General features: G+C 41.2%; 1 protein-coding gene across 1 annotated transcript in view; it reads left to right on the forward strand.

Moving 5' to 3' along the window:
* The window catches only part of Ust (uronyl 2-sulfotransferase), a 241,705-nt gene that overhangs the window by 95,127 nt on the left and 121,104 nt on the right, over positions 1-25,474 (forward strand). Inside the window, exon 2 of the mRNA XM_048354264.1 lies at positions 4,422-4,465. Within this exon, the coding sequence (XP_048210221.1) occupies positions 4,422-4,465 (44 nt within the window). The remainder of the gene's footprint in view (positions 1-4,421; positions 4,466-25,474) is intronic.

The raw sequence follows: 25,474 nt of genomic DNA on the forward strand, positions 1-25,474 counted from the left end.
ATGCCAACTCTCTCTCTCTCTCTTTTTCTTTCTCTCTCTCTCTCTCTCTCTCTCTCTCTCTCTCTCTCTCTCTCTCAGTTTCTTGGTAGATAGGAGACAGGTTGAACGCTCAGATTCAACCCATAGTAGTAGAAATATGGAGTCTATGCCCTTTTTTTCTGCAACTTGACAACATACTGAGATATATATTATCAAAGCAAGGCCTTGACATGAACAGGAGGAGAGTGGCATCAGAACCCAGAAAGAAATGAAACAAGGTGCTGCTGCGAGCTCTGAAAGTAAGAACAGGCCTAGGTTCTAGCTCTGAGAACGGGCTGTTGAGGGTGGAGGCATGCAGGTGTGTGGGGGTACAGGGCGTGTCAGAGGAGGGCTTGTCCTGTCCCTGCCCCTTGTCAGCCCTCCTTAGCGCCCCCCCCCCCAGTTCACATTCAAAGGCCCTAAGGGCTTATGTGTGCTTTGTCCCTCAAGTTAATACCCTACACTGAATCCTCTGCCTGGCAGGTCAGACCTGCTAGGGCCGCTTTGATGCCTGAGAACCTATTCAGGGCAGCTGCTTGTTGATAACAGTACCTCCTTTGATCTCCCCAGCGAGCAAGTTACCCACTACACTCTCAAAACTTCCAGCAGTTCAGTTGGCTTTACTCCCTGAAAGCGTAAGATCTTAGGATGAAAAGCTGTACCTAAGCACCAAGGAATCATATAATTACACCTCCGGAGAAGGCTAGATTGCTGTCTTCTTTCTCAGGAACAATTGTCTCCTCTTTATAGCCTTTCTTTCCTCTTCTGAGTCCCTGTTCCCAGTGTGAGGTGTTTGCAGCTTCTGGGTTCTGATGAACCACAGAGGCCTAACGTGGGCCCCGGGTTCAAGTGCTGACACTCGGAGCCCTGTGTGCAGAAAGATAGGTAAGCATGGCTGACTCACTTCTTGGTCAGGACATTTGTTTCCTTTTTTGGTAGGAAAGCTTGGGAACGCTCTTTGTTGTTTTTTTTTTAAGTAATATTTTTATTATCTTTAGTAGTTGTACAAAGGCGTTACCATTTAACATGTCCGTTTATAAGTACAATGCGTCTTGATTGATATCACCCCTTTCATCATTCTCTCCCAACTCCCCCTTCAATTTTCCTAGCTTTATAGATGACATCTGATTTATGCAAGCCTTTCATAATGAAAGGAAGGAGGGAAGAAAGGGAAAGATAAGGAAATAGTTCATTATCATAAAATAATGTTCGCACTTTATGGATCAAGGAGGTATCAACAGTAATTAGACTTCAAGGGTTTGAGTTCTGGGGTTATTTTCTGGTTGTGTGGCCTGAGAGAGACATGCTTAACTTATGTTACCTTGAGTGTTCCTGGTGAGGAGTAGGTAAAGCAAACTTTCTAAGTGCCTGGCAAAGAAATGGTACACACTCAATAAAGGTTAATATGTTGTTCGGTGGTGAAAATAGGAATCCCATTTCTAGATCTTTCTATAGAATAGTAAGTACTCTGTGAGTGGTGATTAAATATATAGATTAAATACGTAGAAAGTTTAAATAACTAGTACATGACAGCACAGCACTTTCTGATTTTAAGGTGTCTTTACCTCTGTCAGATACAATGTCATCTGTGAGTTACTCTCCTCCTGATTTGCATTGTTCAGGAATGGAAAGAAATAATGCAAGCACAACCATGAATAGGTGCCTCGAACAAATGTCTTGGGTATTGAGAGCCATTCATTGTGATGTATGCCTGTTATTCTAGTTGTTAGGAAGGAAAGATAGGAAGATCACAGTGTGGAGCCAGCATCAGGCAAAAGTACAAACCTGTATCTGAAAATTAAACTAAAGAAAAAAGGGCTGGGGTTATGCATGATATCCTGAGTTCAATCTCCAGCATATGTGTGTGTATTTGTATTTATGTATACATTGTGAATATACATGAAATGTATGAAAAAATTATATCCGTTTTGCTGTGATCATTGTTCTCTTTTCTTAGTTTCAATATTTCTCACATGTAAAACTCTAAATGTATTTATAGATTGAGCCAAAGGGATACTAAAAAGACTCAGATCTATATAAGCTGTGTTAGTTTCCTTCATTAATAAAAGTAGTCTCTGATCTAAGTGCTATCTGTGTATTGCATTATTTACTCCCACACACATCTGTGAGCACATACTACCATTACCTTCATTTACACAAAAAAAGAGATGCTGAGAAGATAATAAAATTACTCCATGTCATGCTGGTTGCTAAGGTGTTATTGAATTATGGGGGTGGGGAATGATGAAGCAGACTACTACACAATTTTTCTTTTCTAAGCTGGTATTCCGTGATTTCTGTTCATTTGTAAAAAACGTTGCAAATTAAAGAGTAAGTAAGGCTAATATGCAAGTAATATTTGATTGCTTTAAAAAATCATTTTAAAGACTTGTGATGTGAACTAAATAGTTCAATCATTATACAAAGTATCTTATTCTGTCCTAGGAACTCTAGAATGACCAACGCAGAATAGTCCTATTCTCGGAGAGCTTAGAAAGGAAGCCAGTAGATAAACAAATGTGCCACTCTAGATGGGATATTCAGAGAGGGCCTCTAAAAGGAAGTGACAGTTGAGTTAAGCCTGAATGGAGTAGGTGGGGAAGGGCTTTTCCTATTAGGAGGTTCAGTCTTTAAAAAGGAATTGGGGTTCTTGTGGAGACTTTTAGTATTTTAGAAATGTGTTGTTGGAGCTCTCGTTGGTCCTTGAGCTGCCATCTGGACACCATGCTGGAATGCGTTGGAGTCTTTCACGTTGTCCTTGGGGAAGGCCTAGCCTTTGGTGGGCAGATGACAACTCACTGGGTGCATTACTGTAGAATATTCCTAAGTAGTTCTCCAGGTATAGGTAACCATAGTTATGTTCATGTGTATCCTTTTTATGAAGTTTGACCTACAGTCCTGTTTATGCGTGTTCCCAGCAGAGTTCATCACAGTCATTCGGATCTGACACATTATCACATCCACATTTAAAAGATTCCGTCATCCAGCCCAATCACAGGCATGACAGGTATTAATGGTGTGTCTCCTACATTAAAATTGGACCCTTGCTATCCATTTATCATGGGTAAATGACCAATTAGAGCACAGTCCCCATGGACAACAGGTACATTATAAATCAGAAGGCTGCAACAAGAAAAGGATGGACAACTCTGTGGAAAAACCTATGAGCGAAACCCTACGTATTTATTACACTTGGATACACTTCCCTAGTTGAACTGTCCCTGTCTTAAACTCTGATCCTTTTTTTTAAATTCTAGTTTCCTAAGTTACTTTGACTTTAAAAGCACGTTTTATCTATTCAAACCGAGACATTTGTTATATTCCCTAATCTGTTCATCTCTATAAAAGTACCTCTGGGTTTCCAATATTGTCTACATTTTGGTCCATTAGCAATTCTTGTCTTCTTTACTTTTCTGGTACAAATGACTTCTTCAGACTCAGAAGACTTCCCTTGTCTTGGGTAGAGTCCCCCGACTGCGTTAATGGCTTCCCCAAGTGGCCGTGTCTCCAGATGGTACACCGGCATGCCTGGGCCCTGTGAAAGATGAGATGGCGAGATGCAGGGTAGGCTTTTCAGATAGGCAGATATCCAGACACACCCCGGCAAAACCAGTCTTCTCTCCTTTATGGAGTTGAGCAGCACAGGACCCTGGGGAAGCTACTGGATTTCTCTGGACCTCTGTTTCCTCCTCTGGAAAATGGAGACTGTTATAACCCACCGCTGGTATCTGAATCAGATAAAGGAACAGCTTTAAAACACTTAGCAAGGTACCTTAGTGCTTTTAAAAGAACAAATAATACAAACTCTCCAGAGTCAGGAAACAATAGCTTTGTCATCTGACCACTACAGCAGCAGGGAGCTATTGATGAAGCTAATCAAGTTAGACTGGAGGAAGGAAGAGAAATTGCCAACATCGAGGCAGACTGGAGAAAGAGCACAGACTTCTCAAACTGTGCTGGAGCTGGTTAGAAATGCACATTTTCAGAGCTACTAAATCAGGACTCCGGGAGCAGAGCCAAGGAATGGGTGTTTTAACAAGCCCTATAGCTAATTTTAATGAACACTAAAGTTTAAGACCCTGTGCTCCAAGGTCAACTCTGCAGGTATTGGATGTGGAATAATAGTGCCTGGTTCTCTGTATGTGTGTGTGTGTGTGTGTGTGTGTGTGTGTACATGCACACGCACGCATGCATGCATACGTACAGAACATTTATAACTACTGAAACCATTAAGTAAGCATGGAATGTCAGCAAAAGCTGGTCAAACTGGTGATAAAGGACCTAGTTTTCTTTGGTACACTTGTCTAAATGCAAATGTACGTGAATTTCTTATTTTGTACTAAGTTCACTTGGGGCTTGAGCAATTCACCCGTCAACTTTTCTCCTTTGTTTTCTCCCCCTAGGGAATTCCACTTACTTGGACGATCATGGGCCACCTCCTAGAAAGGTAAGGTCCTTGCTTATGGCATAAATCTCCCTTTCCTTTCTCAGTACTCGCAGTCTCTGACTCTAGCAGCTCTTGAGCCTCCAATAACACTCCCCCCACCCCCTGCCCATGCACACAACCATCAACTTTCCTGGCCCTGAAGTGTTCACAAGATAATAATGGATGACAGATGTCAAGGACTCTTAGGCTTCTAATGGGGAGGAAGGCAAAGACCATGACATAGCCAAAGTGACCACGGAGGGAGAGCCATGACTTAATTGGTGGCGGCAGCTGCCACATACCACACTCACTTCAGACCTACGTCAGCCCACCTGCATTGCTGCCTCTTCCACCTTGGCTTCAATGCTGGTGCAGAATGTGGGGTTTGCAGCCCTGCAGCCATGCCATTGGGTGGGGAGGCCATCTTCCTGGCCTGCCTGGATTGGATGCTCCACCCAGATAACAACCCTGCAGCCCACTCTGATGCACACTGAAGTTTAAGATCCAGTGGTCTATGGTCAGTTCCCCAGGTATTGGATATAATGGTGCATGTTTCCATGTGTGTCCATCACTGCCCTACAAAGCTTCGCTGGCTTGGCCTGTGTGCTCACTTTCACCTTCCTATGGGCACTTTCATCTGACAGTAAGAGAAGAATAGTCCATTAGTGTTCTTTCCCTACCACTCTACTTTCTTGAGCTCCCTGAAAATCAAAATGCCAATCTATGAAAAATAAGAAAGACGGGACCCAATGATCATTGTGTATGAGAAATACATAATGCAGTGGATTGACTCCCTCTTATTATAAAACTAGGTCCTTTGTACTTTGTTTGGGCATAGTATTTTTTTCCTTGTTGGAAATGATGTTGATACCTAATCCTTGGGAGAGGGGTACGCACTTGGCAAAATCGCAAGCTGGCAACCCTCTAAGTTTCAGATCTACTTTAAGAATTTTCTTTCTGGCTCATGAAAGCCTAGATCCTCTAGTAGTTGGTTATCTTGGTGTGTGACCATTGGAAATGAGGTCTATTAACTGCACCTGTAAGATAAGCCTGGTGAGAATGGCAAGTAGATAATCAACTACCAACATGAGAAGCTTTGGGGCCAATTATGTCCCCGCATTACACTTTGGAAGGAGATATTTCTGAGTCAGACACTGGCACTGCTGCTACTTTTTAGCTATATGACCTTCTATGAATTCACTTTCATGTTTTGGGCCTCACTTTTTCCTGCACAGAGCAGAACTAAAAATACCACCTGTGGCTCAGGGTGTGTGGAAGGATGAGATGTGTTGGTGTATGAAGGACACTCCACACTGACAGAGTTGAGTTATAAATTAACAGTGACCTGTGTGTGTACTTGGCTGGGTGGCATTAGAGTTAGTGGTGAATTGTATTGTAGTGTTGATCAAAGTCTGCCTTCTAGTCAGGCACTCGACCACTCGAGTCATCCCCCAACCCTTAGTGCTTCTTATTTTTTAAATAGGATCTTAGGTTTACAGCTGGGCTGGCCTAGACTTTGGTTTTCTTATTTATAGTACCTATAGTTTATAGCAGCTAAGATGACAGGTATATACTGCCATACCCAGCCTTCATGGAATTTCGTATTTATTTGTTTGTTTGTTTGGCCTGGACTAACCTTGAACCACGATCCTCCCAATCTCTGTTTCTTGGAATCATATTGAACACCCACTTCAGAGCATCTGGATGGGACCTAAGAATCTGAATTTCTGACAAGCTCTAGGGTGATGCTGGCATTGTAGGTCTGCAGGGCACATTGGAGAACAGCTGCCCTGAAAGGGAAAGAAAACCATTTCCCCAAACTCTTTCTGTGTCATTTTCCCTAGCGAGAGTGACATGGCTCAGTACTTAAAGGTTACTTATTAATATAAGGTTGACTCACCCTCATTAAGTTTTCTTGCAGTGCAAAACTATTTCCTTTGGTCAATAACTTGCCTACCATGGAAAATAAGGGGTGGGAGAAAGAGAAATAACGGTGTGGATGTGGAGTGGTTGTGGATGCCCCCCTAGGTTTTCTCACCACTAGCTGTCCTCTTCTGCCACATAGGAGTCAGGGAAGTCTTCCCCACACTCTGTCCCACCGTGATATGGAGGAAGGTCCACTCTGTCTGGGTGTCCCATCAGCTTGGCATGCCGGGATATTACTTTAGGTTCCAGGTTTACTCGCAAGGGTTTTACCTGGTAAGAAAGCAAAGGCCAGCTGGATATGAAATTTCCCTTTTGAAGCTGTCCTGGGCTACCAGCCTGCCAAAGCCATCTTGCCTTACTTTCTGCCAAGGGGCTTGGTGTCTGGACCTGAGGTGTGATGGCCTGTGCTCCCAAAGGTCTTCCTCCCTAGCTGTGCATCTTCTACGGCCCCTGTGTGGTCTACTCTGCAGTTCTTCTAGTCCCGTCCCGGGCTGATAATCCCTGTGGGTCTCAGGCCCATTATCTTGGGTCACTTTCAGGGCAAATCGAGCCTTTATAAACCCTTGTTCAAGTTTCAGTAGTGCATATCATCTCTTTAAACCAGCAGAAGTTTTGTCAAATACAGATTCTTTCCCTATAGCCGTCTGTTCATTATCTAGGAGTGGAAAAACAACTCAAGTTTTGAAGCCAAAACCATAGTAAGAAGAATATAAAATGGGGGTAAAAGCAAACATGGGTGGATGAAATCTAATTTCATCCTTGCCTCTGACTCCTGGCAGGGGAGAATTGAATCCCAGAAGTGATACACTCAGACTTCCAGATAAAGGTCCCTGGAGTGTGCCCTGGGCATTGAAGTCTACAGATCACTGGCTTATCCCAGCCATGGTGGCATTCAGAGGCTAAAGACTCACAAGGCGAGCCCCTGGAGATAACCCAGTCTGGCAGGGGAAAGCAAGCTCAAGGCCAGACCCATAGGATTCATATTTGTTTAGTACTCAGAAATAACTTTCTGATGCCAAGGAGTTGTGATCTAGATAAAGTAAGCGTTCTAAACCCTGGAAATATACCGAAGTTACAGCGAGTTCTCGTTTCATTAAAAGTTAAGTTCTACAAGTTTCACATTCCTCCAGTAATAGCCTCGTGGGGAATGGGGTGTGTCACCCCGCACGCCCTAGGCCCGAGTCCTCCTTCTCCTCTGATTTCTCACGTGCTTTTGCAGTTGATTTCAACCTCATAGGCTGCCTAGGTTTTTGAGTGAAGCCATTAGTGAAAGCCGGGGCTGCTTTCTTCCGTGGATCCTTTCTTAAAACATTGTTTTTACTCCCACTATGTGCTTAAAGGTTGGAGCCCTACTGGGAATTAACATGTAGGCCTCTGGTGAATGCCATGGAAAGATATTTTTAATGCAAAATAAGATGTGAGATAACAAATCCAATGTAACAGCGCTTTTTGTAAAAGGATATGCATACGTGTACATGTCTAAAGAGAAATTCTGGAAGGGAAAGTAAGTATTTTTTTGGAGTTGCGGGATATCAGAAGATTTTTATCCTTCTCAGTATAATTTGAATTCGTGAAAGTAATGCCTGCTTAATCGGAATATTAGAACTAAAAATAAGCAATTTCCTGGTATAAGAGAAGATAAAAGTGAGTTTTTAAAGGCAGTAATATCTACAGTCTTCTGAGCAGCCTGCTTGCTTTCCTGCCTACGTTTTGCTGCACTTGGAATGCAGGTACCTGGTAGGAGCAGCCGTTCTGGGGATAATAAATGGATACAGCTATCATTTCCCCTGTGTTGGATTCCTAAATCTGATAAATAAGGAGAGCTGTTCTAAGCCACTCAAGGATAATGAAATCACTACCCATGGCTGATAGATAGCTTTTCCCATGTGCCAAGCAACTGTACCAAGCACTGTGCATGGAAATTTTACTCTCTATCCATCCCTGTGAAAGAGCAAGTGATTTTTAAATCCTTCTTTTCCAGCAGTGGGAACTGGATCTTGGGGAGGCTGAGTCATTTGCTAAAGGTCACACACTGAGTGTTGAACTGGGGATTCTAGCCCGATGATGTTTTGGCTTCTGGGACCGTGCTTTGAACCATTTCAAGATAACACACTTAGGCAGAAATATAAAAAATAATAATTACCTTACTTATGAAGTTTCATTCTTTTAAATAAGAACCTGATAGATTGGTGAACACACACACACACACACACACACACACACACACATATTTGGCCTCAGTTATCCAGAAAAACACACTCATCAACCCTTTACCATTTGTTTTTTGTTTTTTGGCCAGTCCTGGGCCTTGGACTCAGGGCCTGAGCACTGTCCCTAGCTTCCTTTTTGCTCAAGGCTAGCACTCTGCCACTTGAGCCACAGCGCCACTTCTGGCCGTTTTCTATATATGTGGTGCTGGGGAATCGAACCCAGGGCCTCATGTATATGAGGCAAGCTCTCTCGCCACTAGGCCATATCCCCAGCCCCCACCCTTTACCATTTGGGTCCAATGAGTTACCTCCATGTTCTGTTGTTGTTGTTGTTTTCCAGTCACCTTTGTAGACATCTAATTTTAGCCGTTTTTCTGTTCAAAAACCACATGGAAAGAAAATCTGGTGTCCACACATCTCAAAAGATGTGTTCTTTTAGCAAAGCAGGGTAGACAAGTTCTCTCCACAAAATGTCAGTTCCTAAGGTGAAGCCTTCACGTGACAAATGGTCTAGATCGTCTTCATGTGAAGATTCACACGTCAAGGTTTCATATCCATGATCAAGTTCATCCTCTCCCTCTCCTCTCTCTCCCTCCCCTCTTCCCTCTCCTCCTCTCTCTGTTCTTGCCCATCGAGTAAGTTTTCTTCTCTTTGTCATTTGAAGTAAGAATGACAAGAAAGTAGATTCTCTATTCGATGTAAGGCAGAACAAACTACAAAAGGGCTGTGGTCGTAGTTCATTGGAAGAGCGCTTGCCTGGTGTGCATGAGGCCCTGGGTTTGATTCCCAGCACAGGGGTGGTGATGAGGGCAGGGAAGGCAGCAGAAAGGAGACCCATAAACCAAAGAGAGCATTTCCAGCCTCGATTTTTATCTTCTAAAAAGATAACTGGTGTAGTCATTTGAGTAGTTACAGAGATTGTTTCAAGGGTGTCAGTTTATTTCAGTAGTGAATCATTTTCATAGGCTTGTTATTTGGCACCATAAAAGGCTCATGCAGTTATTTAGACCTAAATTAGTTGAAATTAAAAATAAAATCTAATTCTTAGCTGCACTAATAATCCATCAAGTTGTTTGATGTCCTATTTGGCTAGGTTCTACTGTATCAGGCGACAGAAGATTTTGATCATCAGTGACCAGCCTACGGGATGGCTATGTCCTAATGTCCTATCATTCTTCCATTTTCCTACTATTTCAGTCTTTTAAAAACATTTGAGAATAACTGGCACATGGTGGATGTGTAATTATTCCCTGGGTAATGAAATAGTACTGTGGTAAAAATAGGAAAAATAAAACCATTAAGCTCTTATAATGGCTCTTAGATTTTTTTTTCCATAGGGGCTAATGTGGTATTAGGAAGTAGGAATTTTATTCTGCTCATTTCAAAAAAAGTGTATTTTCCCTTGCTGTTTAGAATAGCTCTCAGGGAAAGTAGAGTTATGAAATATGAGTCCATAAACTAGTTAGAGCTGCTCAAAAACATCTAAAATGATAAAATGAGGCCTGGTAGCTCCTGACTGTACATTGAAGGCTAAGATGTATTACTGATGTTTACCTTTACATACAAAAACATTTTTATAAGATATAAAGTGATACCTACTATCTCTGAATATAAAGTAATGTGCTAGGTAGTATTATATTTAAAGTTTATCTTGAAATGAGTTTGTTAGAAGGCTGTCGTCTGTCATCCCAACTATGCAGGAGGATCAAGGCGGATCAAGATTCAAGGCCAACCCCAGGTAAAAACTTTAGTGAGACCCTCATCTCAATCAATAAATTGAGTGGTGGTGGTGCGTACCTATAGAGTTCCAGCTATTCAGGACACCATATGGAGAAGGATTGGGGTCCGAAGTTGTCCCAGGGAAAGAATATAACACCTCGTTTGAAAAATAAGTAAACTGAACAGGACTCAGTAAGTGGCTCTATTAGTAGAGCAGCTGCCTAGCAAACATGAGGCCCTGAGTTAAAACATCGATACTGGCAATAAATAAACAAACAGATAAATAAATAAATGAAAAAAAAAGAAAAAGAAAAGAAAGGAAGGGAAAAAACAAACAATAAGAAAATAGGGCTCATTAGAAGGCTTATAATTCATTGCTGAGCAATCATTCTGTAAATGAATGAAAAGTGATAACATTAATTAAGGTAATATTTCTATGGCACCTAACCATGTGTGGCAGTGCACGGTTACTTGGTGATTCTCGGTCCTTCCTACCAATCCCCTAGGAGTTAATTTCCCTTTAGCAATTGATGGTTGGGTGCCTACTTTGTCCAAGGGGTCAGGAAGGCACAGAAAATTGAAGATAACCTCCTTTATATGATAGAATTGATTGCCTACTTGCTTCATAAGGTTGGCTGGAAGCTAGACTTGGAGTACATGGTTTGTTTCCTGGGTTCCTTCCTTAGTCTAAATGGCTCCATGCAGATAACTGTTCATTCTGTTAAAAACATTTGCTTTGCACTAGGCTGTGTTGGACTTTACTAGGTGCTGAGGCAGTAAGGCTGTAGAAGACACGATCTTTCCGTGAGGGAATCTAAAGTCAAGGGCAGGGAACAGGCTGGGAAACAGGCCCCTCCAATGCCTCGGTAAGCTGCCAGGTGCTGACGTAAGGATGAACGCAGGCAAACCCCAGAAATCCACCCGATGTCTACTTGGAGGGCCCTGAAGGCCAAGCAGGAGGAACTAACAAGGCCAGAGTCTAGAAGGGAGGAGCCAGGGATGGAGAATCCTTACTACTGGAGTTAGTGATGTAAATGGGAAATAGAGATCAGAACTATTTTTAAGAAGCTTAAATTCACCAGAAAAGAGAAAAGGAGATATTAGGAGATGAGGACCATGTCCACGTGATGATTGCTGAGCAAGTAAGAGTCCAGAGAATAGAGAGAAATGGTTATTCACAAGTGCAGATTTGAATATTTTTGCACACTAAAATTATGTCCTCCTTCCACAAAATTGTGTTGAGTTCTACCCTCAGCACCCATGAACACAATCTGCTTTGGAAAGAGGCTGTTTGCTAATATAGTAAAGTTAAGAGGGGGCCATATTACAGTGGGGTGGACCCTAAATGCAATATCACCAAAGGAAACAAATTACGACATTGGGCACAAGGACTTAAACACAGAAAGAGAATGCTCTTATGCTGCCATAAGCCAAGATTCTTCAGGCTTGCTAGCCACCATTGGAGCCTAGATTGAAGGATAGAGTAGGTGTTCTCTGTGCGTCTCCAAGAATAGCTAAGCCCATCCAGATCTTGACTCAGACTTCTGGTGTTTTGTACAATGGAAGAGCATACGTTTCTATTGGTTGAAGCCATCAGTTTGTGGTAGTTTGTTACAGCATCCCTGGGAAGTAGTACAAGTGATGTTGTTTATTGTCTTCAGTTGTCATGACAGCATTTATTGTCAAGTCCACTAGGCATATTTGGTTTGATTTAATAAAAACAATGAGCCCATCCTTAGAAGCCTTTCACTGGGATAATGTTAGTGCTTTTTCTTTTGTTTGTTTTTTTTCAACATTCAATGCTAAGATCTTTTCCAGCTTCTCCCCCCCACCGTTTTTTGTTTTTTGTTTTTTTTTTTTTTTTTTTTTTACTTTTCCTCATTCTTTTTAGGTCAATAGCATTCTCTCCAATTTCTTCTATTTGAAATTCATTTCTACTTTTCAAATAGTTATTTTATATACAGAGAAATCATTGCATCATATTTCTGTCTGGAAAGGACCTCAGTGACAATTCGTTTAAGAGAAAGTTACTGCCACCGAATGAGGGCCTATACAGGGAACAGAAACACAATTAACATAGTAACTAAGTCCATTGCCTTTTGCCAACTAATGCTCGATTTCTAAAAGAAGAGTTGTCGGACTAACATTTAACAAACGTAACCCCAGATCACCAAGAACTACTACTGCATTTTGCTCCAGTTTTGTTAATTTCCCTCTCAATGACTGCTTTTAGGTTTGATGACCTCATTAAAAGATTTTTTTTTAAATATTCCTTAGGAAAGAAACAAGGGTTTCCAATTCTTGTTTGCAGCCAAAGAGGAAAACCCAGGTATCTCTTTATCAGACTAGGTCAATTGCTTATGAAAGGCACCGAGAGACAGTAACTTTCAGGCTGCTGGGCCAAATATCAGTCAGCTGGAGGATTCTCCGGCAGCCATCCCCTTTCCACGAGGGCAGCATTACTGGAGTTTATACTCACACAGTTGCTTTGATCAGAACCATTTGCTCCTTGGAAGAGTAGGGCTCAGACCCAAGAGAAGAATGATTTTCTTATTTCTCGTCCTCCAAATCTTCAAATGTATTATTTTTGCCGAGATATTGATGTAGCCATCCATCTTGTCTGTGAGTACCTGAAAAAATAAATCGATAAACAAAATAAACCGCTGACCCAGAATTGGGATGCCTAGGACCCTCCCTGACTAGTAGGCCATGGCCTTAGGTCTTACAGCTTTTCAGTCTTCCATAAAGAACATCTACTGGCAGGGGAAGAGCCTCTTGTGGTGTAAGTGTCTTTAAAATCAAACAACTGGGGGCTGGGAATATGGCCTAGTGGCAAGAGTGCTTGCCTCGTATACATGAAGCCCTGGGTTTGATTCCCAAGCACCACATATATAGAAAACGGCCAGAAGTGGTGCTGTGGCTCAAGTGGCAGAGTGCTAGCCTTGATCAAAAAGAAGCCAGGGACAGTGCTCAGGCGCTGAGTCCAAGACCCAGGACTGGTAAAAAAAAAAAAAACAAAAAGCAAAAAACAAAACAACAACTGGCATTCTCAAGAAATTATGATACCTTCTTATCTTTACCTAAGGCCAAACAATGAAAATTCCTTATAATTATTTTTTAAATTACAAAACCTGACAAACGAGTTATTTGCATGACTAACAAAATGCCCACCAGATGTGCTTAATGCACCAACCACATAGTTGCAAGCGGTTACTATGTTAACGCTCTAGATGTGCCACCCGGACTTGGAGATTTGTTCTTGGTGCCTAGGGAGGTGAAGGGCTTGAAGATTGGAGGTGGGTTTCAGCTCAAATCATGGTTATGTGACTCTACTTGCTAGTTGCTGTACAATAAATATTATCTCTTTGAGCTTCCATTTTCTGTTCCTAAGTGAGGCTAGTAATAACCCCCTTTAAATGAGATACCATATAGCAGCAGCCATTATCCTTAGTATTGTTGGGGGCCCCTTTGTAAATCCCTTTCCAGATTCTGAGTGAATCTCCCTTCTAGCCCTCCATTTTCTTTGTTTTTCTTTGCGCCACCCCATTTTCTTTGGCTTTTAAGCAAGTGGCATACTAGTTGGCATATAGCTGCCAGTCTTCTAACTTTGAGTCCCATGGCTATTTGTACCTTTTTTCCCCCTTCACTCCAGCTAGTGCAGCACACAAATATAGCCTACAGTCCCTTGTCATTTTGTTTTCCCTTAGTCATACATTATCCCCTGGGTCTAAACTTGATTTTATCTAAAGTCTTGCCAAAACACAAAACAAAACAACCCTATCAAAGTGTAGCCGCTTTTCGTTTTATGAAAGAATCGATTGTACCCGGTAACAGGTTTGTACTTCATGATTCATGATAAATATATGAGGCTTGGAGGAAAAGTGAACTAGCAAGACAGGATGAGGCTGGAGTTAGGAATCCGTTTTGGTCTGATGAGCATGACCTTGAAGGAGTCCTGACGAGCTGAAATGACCTCCGCTGAGTCCCTTCTGCTCATTCACCCTTTTGATCATTGTAAATAGTAGGAAAATGAATGACTCGAATATTTTATTCTTCTTTTCTTTAAAAAAAAATTCAAAGTCGCCAGGCGCTGCTGGTGGCAAACACCTATAATCCTAGCTACTCAAGAGGCTGAGATCTAAGGACAGGCTCTCATCTCCAATTAACCACCAGAAAACTGGAGGTGGAGCTGGGGTAGCTCCAAGTGGTAGAGTGCTAGCTTTGAGCAAACGAGTAAACGAGCTCAGAGACGCTGCCCAGGCCTCAAGTTGAAAACTAAAAATTTCAAAGCAATTGTACAAAGCGGTTTCCATTCCACGCGTCAGTTTGTGAGTATTCAATGTATCTCATTAAAAAAAACAACAACAATGATTAGAGCTAATGATTAGAGCATGCTGTTAGAACCTTGGTGTTTGGGGTATAGTGTATATGATAGCTGAGAAAGGAGAGTGATCTGTACAAAGGGGAACAGATTGCCTACAAGCCAGAGTTCCTGTCTTTTCCAAGGTCATGGTGTTCCCGTCCCTTCCTTCCCACTCCTCCTGGCTCTTCCAGCGTGAACATGGAAGTGCTTTGCCCCACTAAGCTGCCCCCTGAGATTTCAGCTTTCAATGGAGATCCGCATCCAAGGGCAGGCACAGTACTTTTTCTAAATTTAGCAAATTTATGAGCACGTAATGTGTCCACTCTTTCCAGGGGAAGACATAATAAATCCATTTCTTCCTCAACAAATGTTAAGTGCTATTAAACACATCTCCTACATTAGCACTTTTTTTTTGCATTTAAAAAATTCTGTGAAGCCACAAGTTTTCAAATATGTGGTTTATGTAATCATTCTTTTATTATCTTCCCTGCCCCGTTCCCAAAGGGACTCTTGCCATTGAAATGTTCTCCAAATCTTCCCAAACCAGCCCCAGTCGTGATCAGGGGCTTAAACTGGTTGTCAGAGTTGGGCTGACTTGAACAAAAACACAGAAGGCACAAAAACATGGAGCTGTAAATGAAGCGTGACAGGTTAAGACTGCACACTGTTGTTGAAAAGTATATTTAATTAAGAAATTGTTCAGTAAATTAAGAGAAAGCCACGCCACCATTCCGGGGCAGAGTGACAGTTGCCTGAGAATTTTCAAAGTTGTAGCCATTTAATCATCTTTGTAGCTCCCACTACGACTACTTAATTTTTTTTTCTTGTTGGCTTTATTTCTTTCTTCCTTGACTTTAAGATCAATTCTTTTTAATTTGGGATGTGTGGAATATTATAGAGTTAGAGCAAAACAAAAAAATAATAACCAATATTCACCTGGCAGGAGCAACCAAGCAGAACAAATTTTAGCCTATTTCTAGCATATTAAGAATATTGGAGTTTGGGGTATCATTTGTTTCGAATACTTTTCCCATCTCTTTACGCTTGATGAAAATTATGCATGAACGTAATGCCCAGATGTTAAGGAATGAAATGACACGTGGACTTTTCTGGAAAACAGTGGCCTTCCCACACCCTGCTCGTCACTTCCCACTCTTGTCAAGTTATCACTTCCACTCTTTTAAACCATTTCCTTAGAATACACCCTCACAGCCCTGGATATCCTTGCCAGTGTTGCCAGTTCCTGATTTTACACAGCTTTAGGCGAGGTTTGTTGATGTCCTTCTGCAGAATAGAAATAGAAATAGAATAGAATAGAAAGATGCAGCTCTTTCTCGGCAGCCCATCCACCTCCATTGAACTCAGGCACCCTGCTCAGGTCCCAGCCCCGCTACGCTGTGTGCACATTATTGGGATAAACTGGAATCCAGTGCTTTTATTGTTGCGTCTAAGTCACAATCACAGTGTATGTCAGTCACAGAGGCATCTGTGACTGGAACACTGTGAATATATTTCCTTTTCTGCTCAGCTCTTTCTTTTCTTTATAACAAGCAATTGTCTTGCTTGTACATGCATTTACGTACTTTTCTATGGTCTCCAGTTTACCTGCTACAATTGTAGCATCTCCTCAGTGCTTTGTGTGCATTAGGGGCCTAGTCTCTCAGGGGACTTTCTCATCTCCTCCCTTCTGGGCCAGTTTCTTTCTCACTCACATAACTGTGTCCTTTGCAAACTGTGATTTTTCTCCATCTGACATACCATACACAGTTTTAGTCAACAAAGACCAACAGAGGCATCATTGAGGTGGAGAATACACAGAAATGAACCAGGAGAGAAGACTAAATTGATTACCATTTTTATCTGTAAAGACATGGATTGGCCTGGGGGAAAATGATGAGAGAAAATAAAATGAGAATGAGTATGTTTGAGGTAAACACAGCACTCTTCAACAAGTCCTTGAACACATCGCAGTTCTGAAATTAAATAGACTCAATGCCCCTCAAATCTTAAGGATGCCAATGACAAAGCTGTTCTACTTCTTATGGGATAATAAATAGCTGGACTTCATTTGTGCAAATGACAGTGCAGGCCAGAATCTATAAATCAGTGCCCATAAAAGTGACTGTAGAGTCATGGATGACAAATCCACGATGGATTAGGTAGAGAACACGGGTATTTGGAGGGACAGTCTAATGTCTAAGAGTTACTGCTCTTAAATACAGTAGGATCAGGGCTGGGTGCTGTCATCCTCGCTACTCAAGAGGCTGAGATCTGAGGATAGCAGTTCAAAGCCATCACAGGAAGGGTAGTCTGTGGGACTCGTTGTTTTTCTTTCTTTCTTTTTTTTTTTCTTCCAGTCCTGGGGCTTAAACTCAGGGCCTAAGCACTGTCCCTGGCTTCTTTTTGCTCAAGGTTAGCACTCTGCCACTTGAGCCACAGCGCCACTTCCGGCTTTTTCTGTATATGTGGTGCTGGGGAATCGAACCCAGGGCTTCATGTATACGAGGCGAGCACTTTACCACTAGGCCACATTCCCAGCCCCGTGAGACTCTTCTCTACAACTAACCACCAGAAAACTACGAATAGTGCTGTGGCTCAATTGCTAGAGTGCTAGCCTTGAGCAAAAGAGCTCAGAGACAGTGCCCAGGCCCTGAGTTCAAGCCCCACTACTGACCATCAAAAAAAAAACAAAACAACAAAAACCAACCAAAACCAACAAACATAGGATCATTTTAAATATACCCATAATGGAAAATATGACAGTTCTGTTTTCTCAGTACATTTAGTAGTTGTCAATATAATTTCGTAATTATATCATTATTGACTCTTGCTTACAGTTTAGTAATCATTACTGCTTCTAACTGCCTGTTCTGCAGGGCTTTGCTTAAATCCTGCACTTCAGAGCTGGAAGCTGAATCCTGTGATCCAGGAGTGTGGAGATTCTGGTGCAGCCTGTCTCCCACCAATAATTGTTGTTACTTAATCAACAAGTCCAGTTAATTAACTGGTGAATTTTGTGCTGCTGGGAATTGAGCCCAAGGACACCAGCGTGCTAATCCAATGTCTTACCATCGTGCTACATCCCCAGCTCCTTACTAGTTACCTAGCAAAGCCAACTACACTTTCTGAGTTCTCCTTATTTATAAAATGGGAAGTAATTATTTCCCTGTATTCATCCCCCCCATACACTTTTTTTTTTATGAAAAGGAAGAAAACAAGCAATGTTTGTGGATATGTTTGGGGAGCTATAAGGTGCTGGCTCTGTCACTAGATGGGTGAAGGTGGAAATACCTCTTTTCCAGACCTCTGAATCCTCTTTTGCTTTTAAGTCCCTGAAAACAAACCTCAATGAGGCCACTGCTCTGACTCTGGTGCTCAGAGCTACAGAATAGCCCCCAAAGTCTAAAACCTAGTGAAAGGCACATTGAGTGGCTTCCCTGACAAGTCTTTTCCAACCTCTTGTAACCTTGTACTTGCATTTATTCTTTTGTTGATTTTTTCTTTTTTTTGGTCAGTTGTGGGTCTTGAACTCAGTGCCTGGGTGCTGTTCTTAAGTTCTTTTGCTCAAAGATAGTGCTCTACCACTTGGAGCCACAACGCTACTTCTGGTTTTCTGGTGGTCAGTTGGAGATATGAACCTCACAGACTTTCCTGAGCTGGCTTTGAACCAAGATTCTCAGATCTCAGCTTCCTGAGTAGCTAGGATTACAGACGTGAGCCACTAACTAGTGCCCGGCCTCTCTCCCTGACCTTTATCCTCATGCCTCTTCTCTTCCTTTCTCTTCAAAACCCAGTGCCTATTATCTCTTGGCTCCAAATAACTTGCCACTGAACTGATGGCTCAAAGCATTGAATGCAATGTACAGGCTTGAATTTATGAGAATTCCAGGTTCTTTGATTTAGAATATGATTCTGCAGAACAGTTTAACTACATCTTGAATAAAGCTATCAGACTAGACAGAAATAAAACTGATCTAGACTTGCCATTTATCTACTTTCTAGACAGGGCATATGGGCTAGCTAGTAGATGTTCATTTGATTTCAGTGTGCACTGAGAAACACAACGGTCACCTAGGACAGATTTTCTTAGAATGACACAATAGTATCCCAGGACAGATTTTTTTTTTTTTTGCAAGATTTCAATGGTCGTATAATAGTGACAGCTCAGCTTCTGTGGTTAAGGGACCTTTGGTTTAAGCTTCTGCCTCTTGCTGGGTGAGTTGGCACCAATTTCTGAATCCCCATTATTCTCAGTTTCCTTCTGGGTATAATAGAGACAAAAGATTCTACATGATAGGGTTGTTGAGAGGATTCATTGAAAGAAACTATCTGCAATGTTTGCTGTCGTCTATTCAGAGTTAATGAATATTGGGTGGGCTGTTGTTGTGGGATGGGCAAGTGGGCCTGGCATGTATGCGATGTGTTTGCAAATAGAAAGAGAGCTTTTGAGTTGGAATAATAAGCAGGGTTTTCAGTTTCATGGGCTGGCTTCATCTGTTTTGTGCTACTCATAAGAAAACACTACAGGCCAGGACATAGCTAAAGAATAGAGGTTTATTTCTCATAATTCTAGGGGCTGGGAAGTTTAGGATCGAGATGTTGCAGGTTCAATCACTGGGTGAGAGCTAGCTGATTTTTCTGAAGAGGAGAACGGTGAGCTCACACCGTGGAAGGTGGATGGGCAAGAGGCCAAACTCTGAAGGCTGTTTTGTAAGGGCCTTGAGTTCTCCCACGCATAAGGGGAGGGGCCTCTCAGCCTAGCCTCCTCCGGAGGCCCCATCTCTTAATAGGTTTTCTTGGCCATTAAGTTTCAACATCTTACTGTTAGAGGCACGCTCAGTCCATAGCACAGGCCTTCAGCGGTGTCATTGGAAATGATTGGCATTAGAATAAGAGTCCTGAGGATATCTTATTGTAGTGAAACAAAAGAAACTTCTGCCTTACACGGTGAAGTTGACTTCGGGTTTTGGTCATATAATCCATTCTATTTTGAAATCTTCAGAACACCAAATCACAAACCGCTTGTCTGAGAGACATACTCATGCCACTGCAGGCTTTGAAAGAAATGGGATACTCGGTTATATTTGAGTAGACCCTCCATCACGGCTAAACATGGTTTGTGATTTATAGCATAGATAAATACAGGAAATGTCACACAGCAAAGAACTTCTTTAATGTGGGAATTGTAAGAATGCGATTAAAAAAAAATTCCCAGTACCTGGTAGGCTTCATATTTCATTTGTATTCAGTCTGTACTTGATACCATTTAAAAAATGTTTTTGAATCCCAGTTATTCAAGTAATTGTTCATTGGAAACAATTGTTCATTGAAAAATCCTGACAGTAAGGTGGGAAATAATATATGTCAAAAATCACAGTTTGAAGAATACTCTATGATTTTCATCCAGGAGGTCCTATCATTCTAGAGAGTTTATTTAGGTATGTGTATACAAAATATAATCAAAGTCTCAGGAAAAATAGTTGTGAAGATACCACAGTTCAAGGAGGAAAATGACCTTTAAATAAATTCTTCTTTGGGGACCATCAGAGAGGAGACTGACTGATGTAGGCCTTTTTCTCTAACATGATCAATACTGTGTAAAGTTCTAGGAGCAATTAAATGATAAAAGAAAACCATTTCATCTCAAGGACTTTTTAAAGGTAAAGTTTTTATTTTTTTTTAAAGTGAGCAATTCTTTACAACCTGAGCCTTGTCTTTAAATTAGCCCTTGTCTTTCCTTTAGTGTCTCTTGCAAGGTATAGAAATTCTGAATTAGAATACGCTGCAATTTTCCAGCAAGCACAGAGCCCCTAGAATGGAAATATGCTAAGAACTTCATACTGGGCACTAGTGGCTTACCCTGTAATCCTAGATACTCAGGGGACAGATCTGAAATATGAGCATCGTGGATTGAAACCAGCACACACGTCTGAGAAACTCTTATCTCAAGTTAGCTTGCAAAAGCCTGAAATGGAGATGGGACTCAGCGGTAGAGCATCTTCTGCCATGAGCATAAAAGCTAAGTAAGAGTTTAAGAAAAATGTCAAGTAAGCGGGCTAGGCACTGGACACCAGTGAGGCTGAAATCTGAGGATCGTGGTTCAAAGCCAGCCTGGTCAGGAAAACCCATGAGACTGTTATCTCTATTAAACTCTGGGAAGAGCCAGAAGTGAAGCTGTGGCTCAGTTGGTAGAGCACTAACCTTAAGCCTTGAGCAAAAATAAGCTCAGGGACAGAGCCCAGGCCCCGAGTTCAAGCCTCAGGACAGGCACATACCAAATTTTGCTAGGTACCTTTTTAGATTAATGTTTCATCTACTCAGAAGCCTAAAGAATGACTTGGTAAGAATATTCGTAACATTTCCAAGAATTTGCATTTCACAGTCTAGACATTTGGTTTATTACTGTTGTTGCTGTTGTGTGTGCTGGTCCTGAGGCTTGAACTGGGGTCCTGGGCACTGTCCCTTAGCTTTTTCACCAAAGGCCAGCCTCTCTACCACTTGAGTCACACCTGCACTTTACAGTCTGGGTATCTAGTGTTACACATTTTATTTTGGTGCATGAGAAGTCAGACATTGTTATCTCAAATAGCAGCCATTTTACTTACAGTGTTTAATTTTCTCATGCCATTTGATTACCTATAAGGATTTTGAGCAGATCTAAAATAAATTCAGATTCTTAATTTTATATTTCAATTATAAATATCAAATTTCCTTCTTAACTATTTGGACATGAGTAATCTGAATTATAGTTATGCAAGTAACATTTTGGTGTTACTTGCATAGGCATAATTCAGATTTCTAAGTGAGTATATGGCCATATATATATTATTTCAAAAGTGCCAAGGAGAGATGAAATTTCTCTCATTTTAATCATCAGTTTTTTGTAATTAAAATTAGCTTAAAAGGAAATGTATCCAATGCCCAACGTATGATATTGTAACCTCTCTGTACATCAGTTTGATAATAAAAATTTGAGGAAAAAAAATAAAGAATAAAAAAAAATTAGCTTAAAAGGAAGAAGATATGTTTACTGTATAATAAGAGGCTATGGTTTGTTTCTTTGTTTTTTAAAGTCATGGGGGAATTATCCCTTGCTTTTTAGAGATCTAAACCTTACATGCTTCTATTTAAGGTTCCATTTTCTTTGTTATACGTTAGGATGAAATATTTGAAATAGTTTACCCTTATTCTTCTAATTGTTTTCTGTTGATGTCTTGGTCATATGGCCATTGAACACTGGAAGTTATAGTTCAGTTAAAATTAAGGACTGTAAGTATAGTTTCAGACTCATCATGTGTGCACACTGTATTTTACCATTTAAAACCTTAAAATGTTTTTATGAAGTTTTTAAAAAATAGGTTTTATAAAACTTACTGTAAATGCTGTATTAATATGTTTCTAATATTTTTTACTGGAAATTATATTCATCTTATAATGTTCTTTCTCCTTGAAAATAAGTTCACTGCAGTTAATTTTTTTCTCAATTTTATTTTGTCAGGAGTTCAAATGTAATGGAAAGTAATTCATGTTTTTCATATTCCAAAAGCAGTATTTTGTTGCCCTTTTATTTTTTTGGTCAGTCCTGGGGCTTGGACTCAGGGCCTGAGCACTGTCCCTGGCTTCTTTTTGCTCAAGGCTAGCATTCTGCCACTTAAGCCAAAGCGCCACTTCTGGCCATTTTCTGTATATGTGGTGCTGGGGAATTGAACCCAGGGCCTCATGTATACGAGGCAAGCACTCTTGCCACTAGGCCATATCCCCAGCCCTGTTGCCCTTTTTTTTTTTTTTAACAGCAATAATAGTAATGAATACTAACGTAGGTCACTGGGCAGTAACATTTGCTTCTGATCCTGAATAGTGTCACCATTGTCCCAAATGTCTCATTAGCAGGCCAGGACAGAGTTTCTTGTTTTGCAGACATGCCATTAGTCACCAGTGATGGTGGTAATGGCTGCTAAAAAAAAAAAAATACATGCTTGATTTTCTTAACGTATGATTTACCATTCTAATACATATGTATAAGACTGAAAACGTCCCTATCAGTCAAAAAGGGCTCTACTACTACCCCAATTCAGGTGTCTACAGGTGCTTAGTACAGGTGATGCTTGCTTTCTTTGTGCATTGGAGCTCACGCGGCCCCCAGGGACCCGCCCTTCTCAGAACCTACATTATTCACACAGGGTCATAGAACAGTGTCTTTTTTGGAACTCTGAGAGACCTGTGCTGGCTGGGCACATCCATTTTCACTTAGAAAATTGCCAGCCTTCTAAGTGATTACTTTGCTGTGATCAAAGTACTCAAGAAGCAGATAAGATCTTTTCTTGGTTAGTAACTATTCAAGAACTCTTATCCCAGCAAAATTGATGTGTTCAAATAACTAAATAGGCAAGTACCAGTTTTCACAGGATAAATAGGATATATCATTTTGAGGATGATTGTTTTAATTAGGCAAATATAGAAAAAGCTAGTAATAGCTTATTGAGAAAAGTGAAGACAGGGTCTACTCTGGGTGGGGAAGGTATTTGTTGATTGACTTAATGAGTGATTACTTTGTTCCCTGTTTGCAGAACCTAGAGTTAAACGGTTACATTAGGGAAATTCAGGTAACTTTGACAATTGAATACTATCAATCTCCTTCCTAAGGTAACCCTGAATGCCTCACAGATACCCGCGTTACTTGATCTTTATTTCTTTACTCCACAGCTCTTTTCCATGTGCACAGGACAATTTAAGCTGTCTCTCTTTTATTTGCATACTGTAGTCCACCTGTTCCTTAGGTCACACACACAAGCTCATACTTACAAAGAAAGTTGGAAAACATCAACCCAGAATCAGTAAATGGGCTCCTTTATCTTGATCACACCATTAATCATAGATAATTTGTTTCTATTTATATATGTATGCTTATAAATAATGGTGTGAGGTTGGGACTGCAAAAATGTAGCATTATAGCTTTTTCTCTACTATAAATAAGCTTAATACAAGAATCAACCATTTCTGTACATGATAGAAAAGTACCTTTGTTTCTTCCAGTTTTTCTGAACCCCCTCCTAGGGCTTATGATATCCCTTTGTTTTTCTTCCCCCCTCTTTGAGGGCAGATTCATGTTCCTTAGTGGCTTGTCATGGGGCACCCAAAGTGAGCACTGATGTCTGTTCTAGTTCACTCCAGTTCACTAAGCCTGGTTAGAATTTCAAGCCCGTTGCTTCTATGTCTGAGTTGGTTAATCTGCCCCCTGCAGAGCCCCTGGTCAGTAAGCCCACCGTGCCTGACTCCTCCTTGGCCTGATTCCAGACTCCCTGACCCTGGATAACACCTTCAGGAAAATTCCGTAAGTGTCCGCATAGTGAACCACTGGACCATATATCAGAAGCCAGACCCCTTTTTAAGGCTTGGAGTCTCAGAGTGTCTTGTGACTCTGTCTACTGGCGTCCCCTTCATACTCCAGACCTTTGGCTCAGGGTAGTAGAACACTAGACCTTTTCCTAATGACCTAGACAGCTTCTAAGATCCTGTTCTCTGGCTCTCTTCAGCTTTGTCCGCTGCCCATCAGAACCACGTCTCCTTTTGGGAGGCGCATTTATCCTTGTACCAATGTTTGGTTTCATTGACATACTTGTTTCCTTTCTCCTTCAGGCTTTGTTTCCTAGGACTTCAAATCACTCTTTTCTCAATCACTTGGCCTTGGGAAAATTTGGGCTTTCAAGATGAATGGTTTGGTTTTTTTTTTTTTTTCTGAAAGGCACAATCAAAAAGAGAAGCTTAAAAGTGAAACAAAATAAAAAGAAATTTTTTGAAAAAAAAATCAGGCACAAAACTCAAGTTATTGTCTCTTCCAATGCAGCCTCCTTCCTATTGTCTTTGAGGTCGATTTTACGGATTCTGTGCTTTTGAGGAGAGAGGGTGAAGAAAACAGGACAGCAATTCTAACTTAATATTGATTCGAATGCTCCCAGGTGTCACTTTGTGTGCAGGGCCTGGATTCGTGTTATTCACTGAAAAATATCTCAGTGAAAGTTGCAACTTATGGATTGCTTCTTTTTATGTCAGGGCTGCTTATCAGATGATAAACACTTACCCATGACAGAAGGAAAGACAAAGAGCAAGCTGTTAGCGTCGAGTCCGTTACAGCCCACTTTGGGGAGAGTTTCAGGCATTGGTGGTGTTGATCAATAACTATCCCTGTCGTGTATAATGAAAGAGAGCGCAGGATCAAGGAGAAGCAACCATTATCTGCATTGCCTTGCCAGCAATGGCTTCCATCACTTACACACTAGGAGGAAGAGCAGCCAGAAGCCCTCCTGGCTGGTCAGAGCCGGTCCCTGAGTTATCAGGTGTGGTGGATTACTCTCGAAAGTTTGTGTTTTCTTTATTTTTTTTTAATCCTGTGATGAATCACTCTCTGATAAACATGGGAGAGAGCACTTAAGAACAAAAATCTCTCTGGAGAGTAAGTGTTTAGTTAGGTTGCAAAAAAAGAATGGCTGCTAAGCTTGGCACCCAGGACTCACGGATGGATAGCTGTGTGTCCCTGACGAGTCTCCGCCTTAGCCACAAAAGAATCTGTTAAGGTGGTGCATGGACTAGAAACGGGAAATCATTCCAGATAAAATCAATTAGGCTTTCCTCTCCAACTCAGATTCTTCTTTTAATGTCCTTAAATGAGTCTTAAGATACCATTTCCATGTTTAAAAAAAAAAGCTAATAAAGGTTTGTTTGCTTTGAGGGTGCACCTGCAAAAGAAACACAGCTATCCTGTTTTACATATGGTATCAAAATGAATAGCTTTCCCCACACCCAAACCTTTCTCTG

Source organism: Perognathus longimembris, chromosome 9 (assembly GCF_023159225.1).
Source record: "Perognathus longimembris pacificus isolate PPM17 chromosome 9, ASM2315922v1, whole genome shotgun sequence".
In the NCBI taxonomy this organism is placed as follows: Eukaryota; Metazoa; Chordata; class Mammalia; order Rodentia; family Heteromyidae; genus Perognathus; species Perognathus longimembris.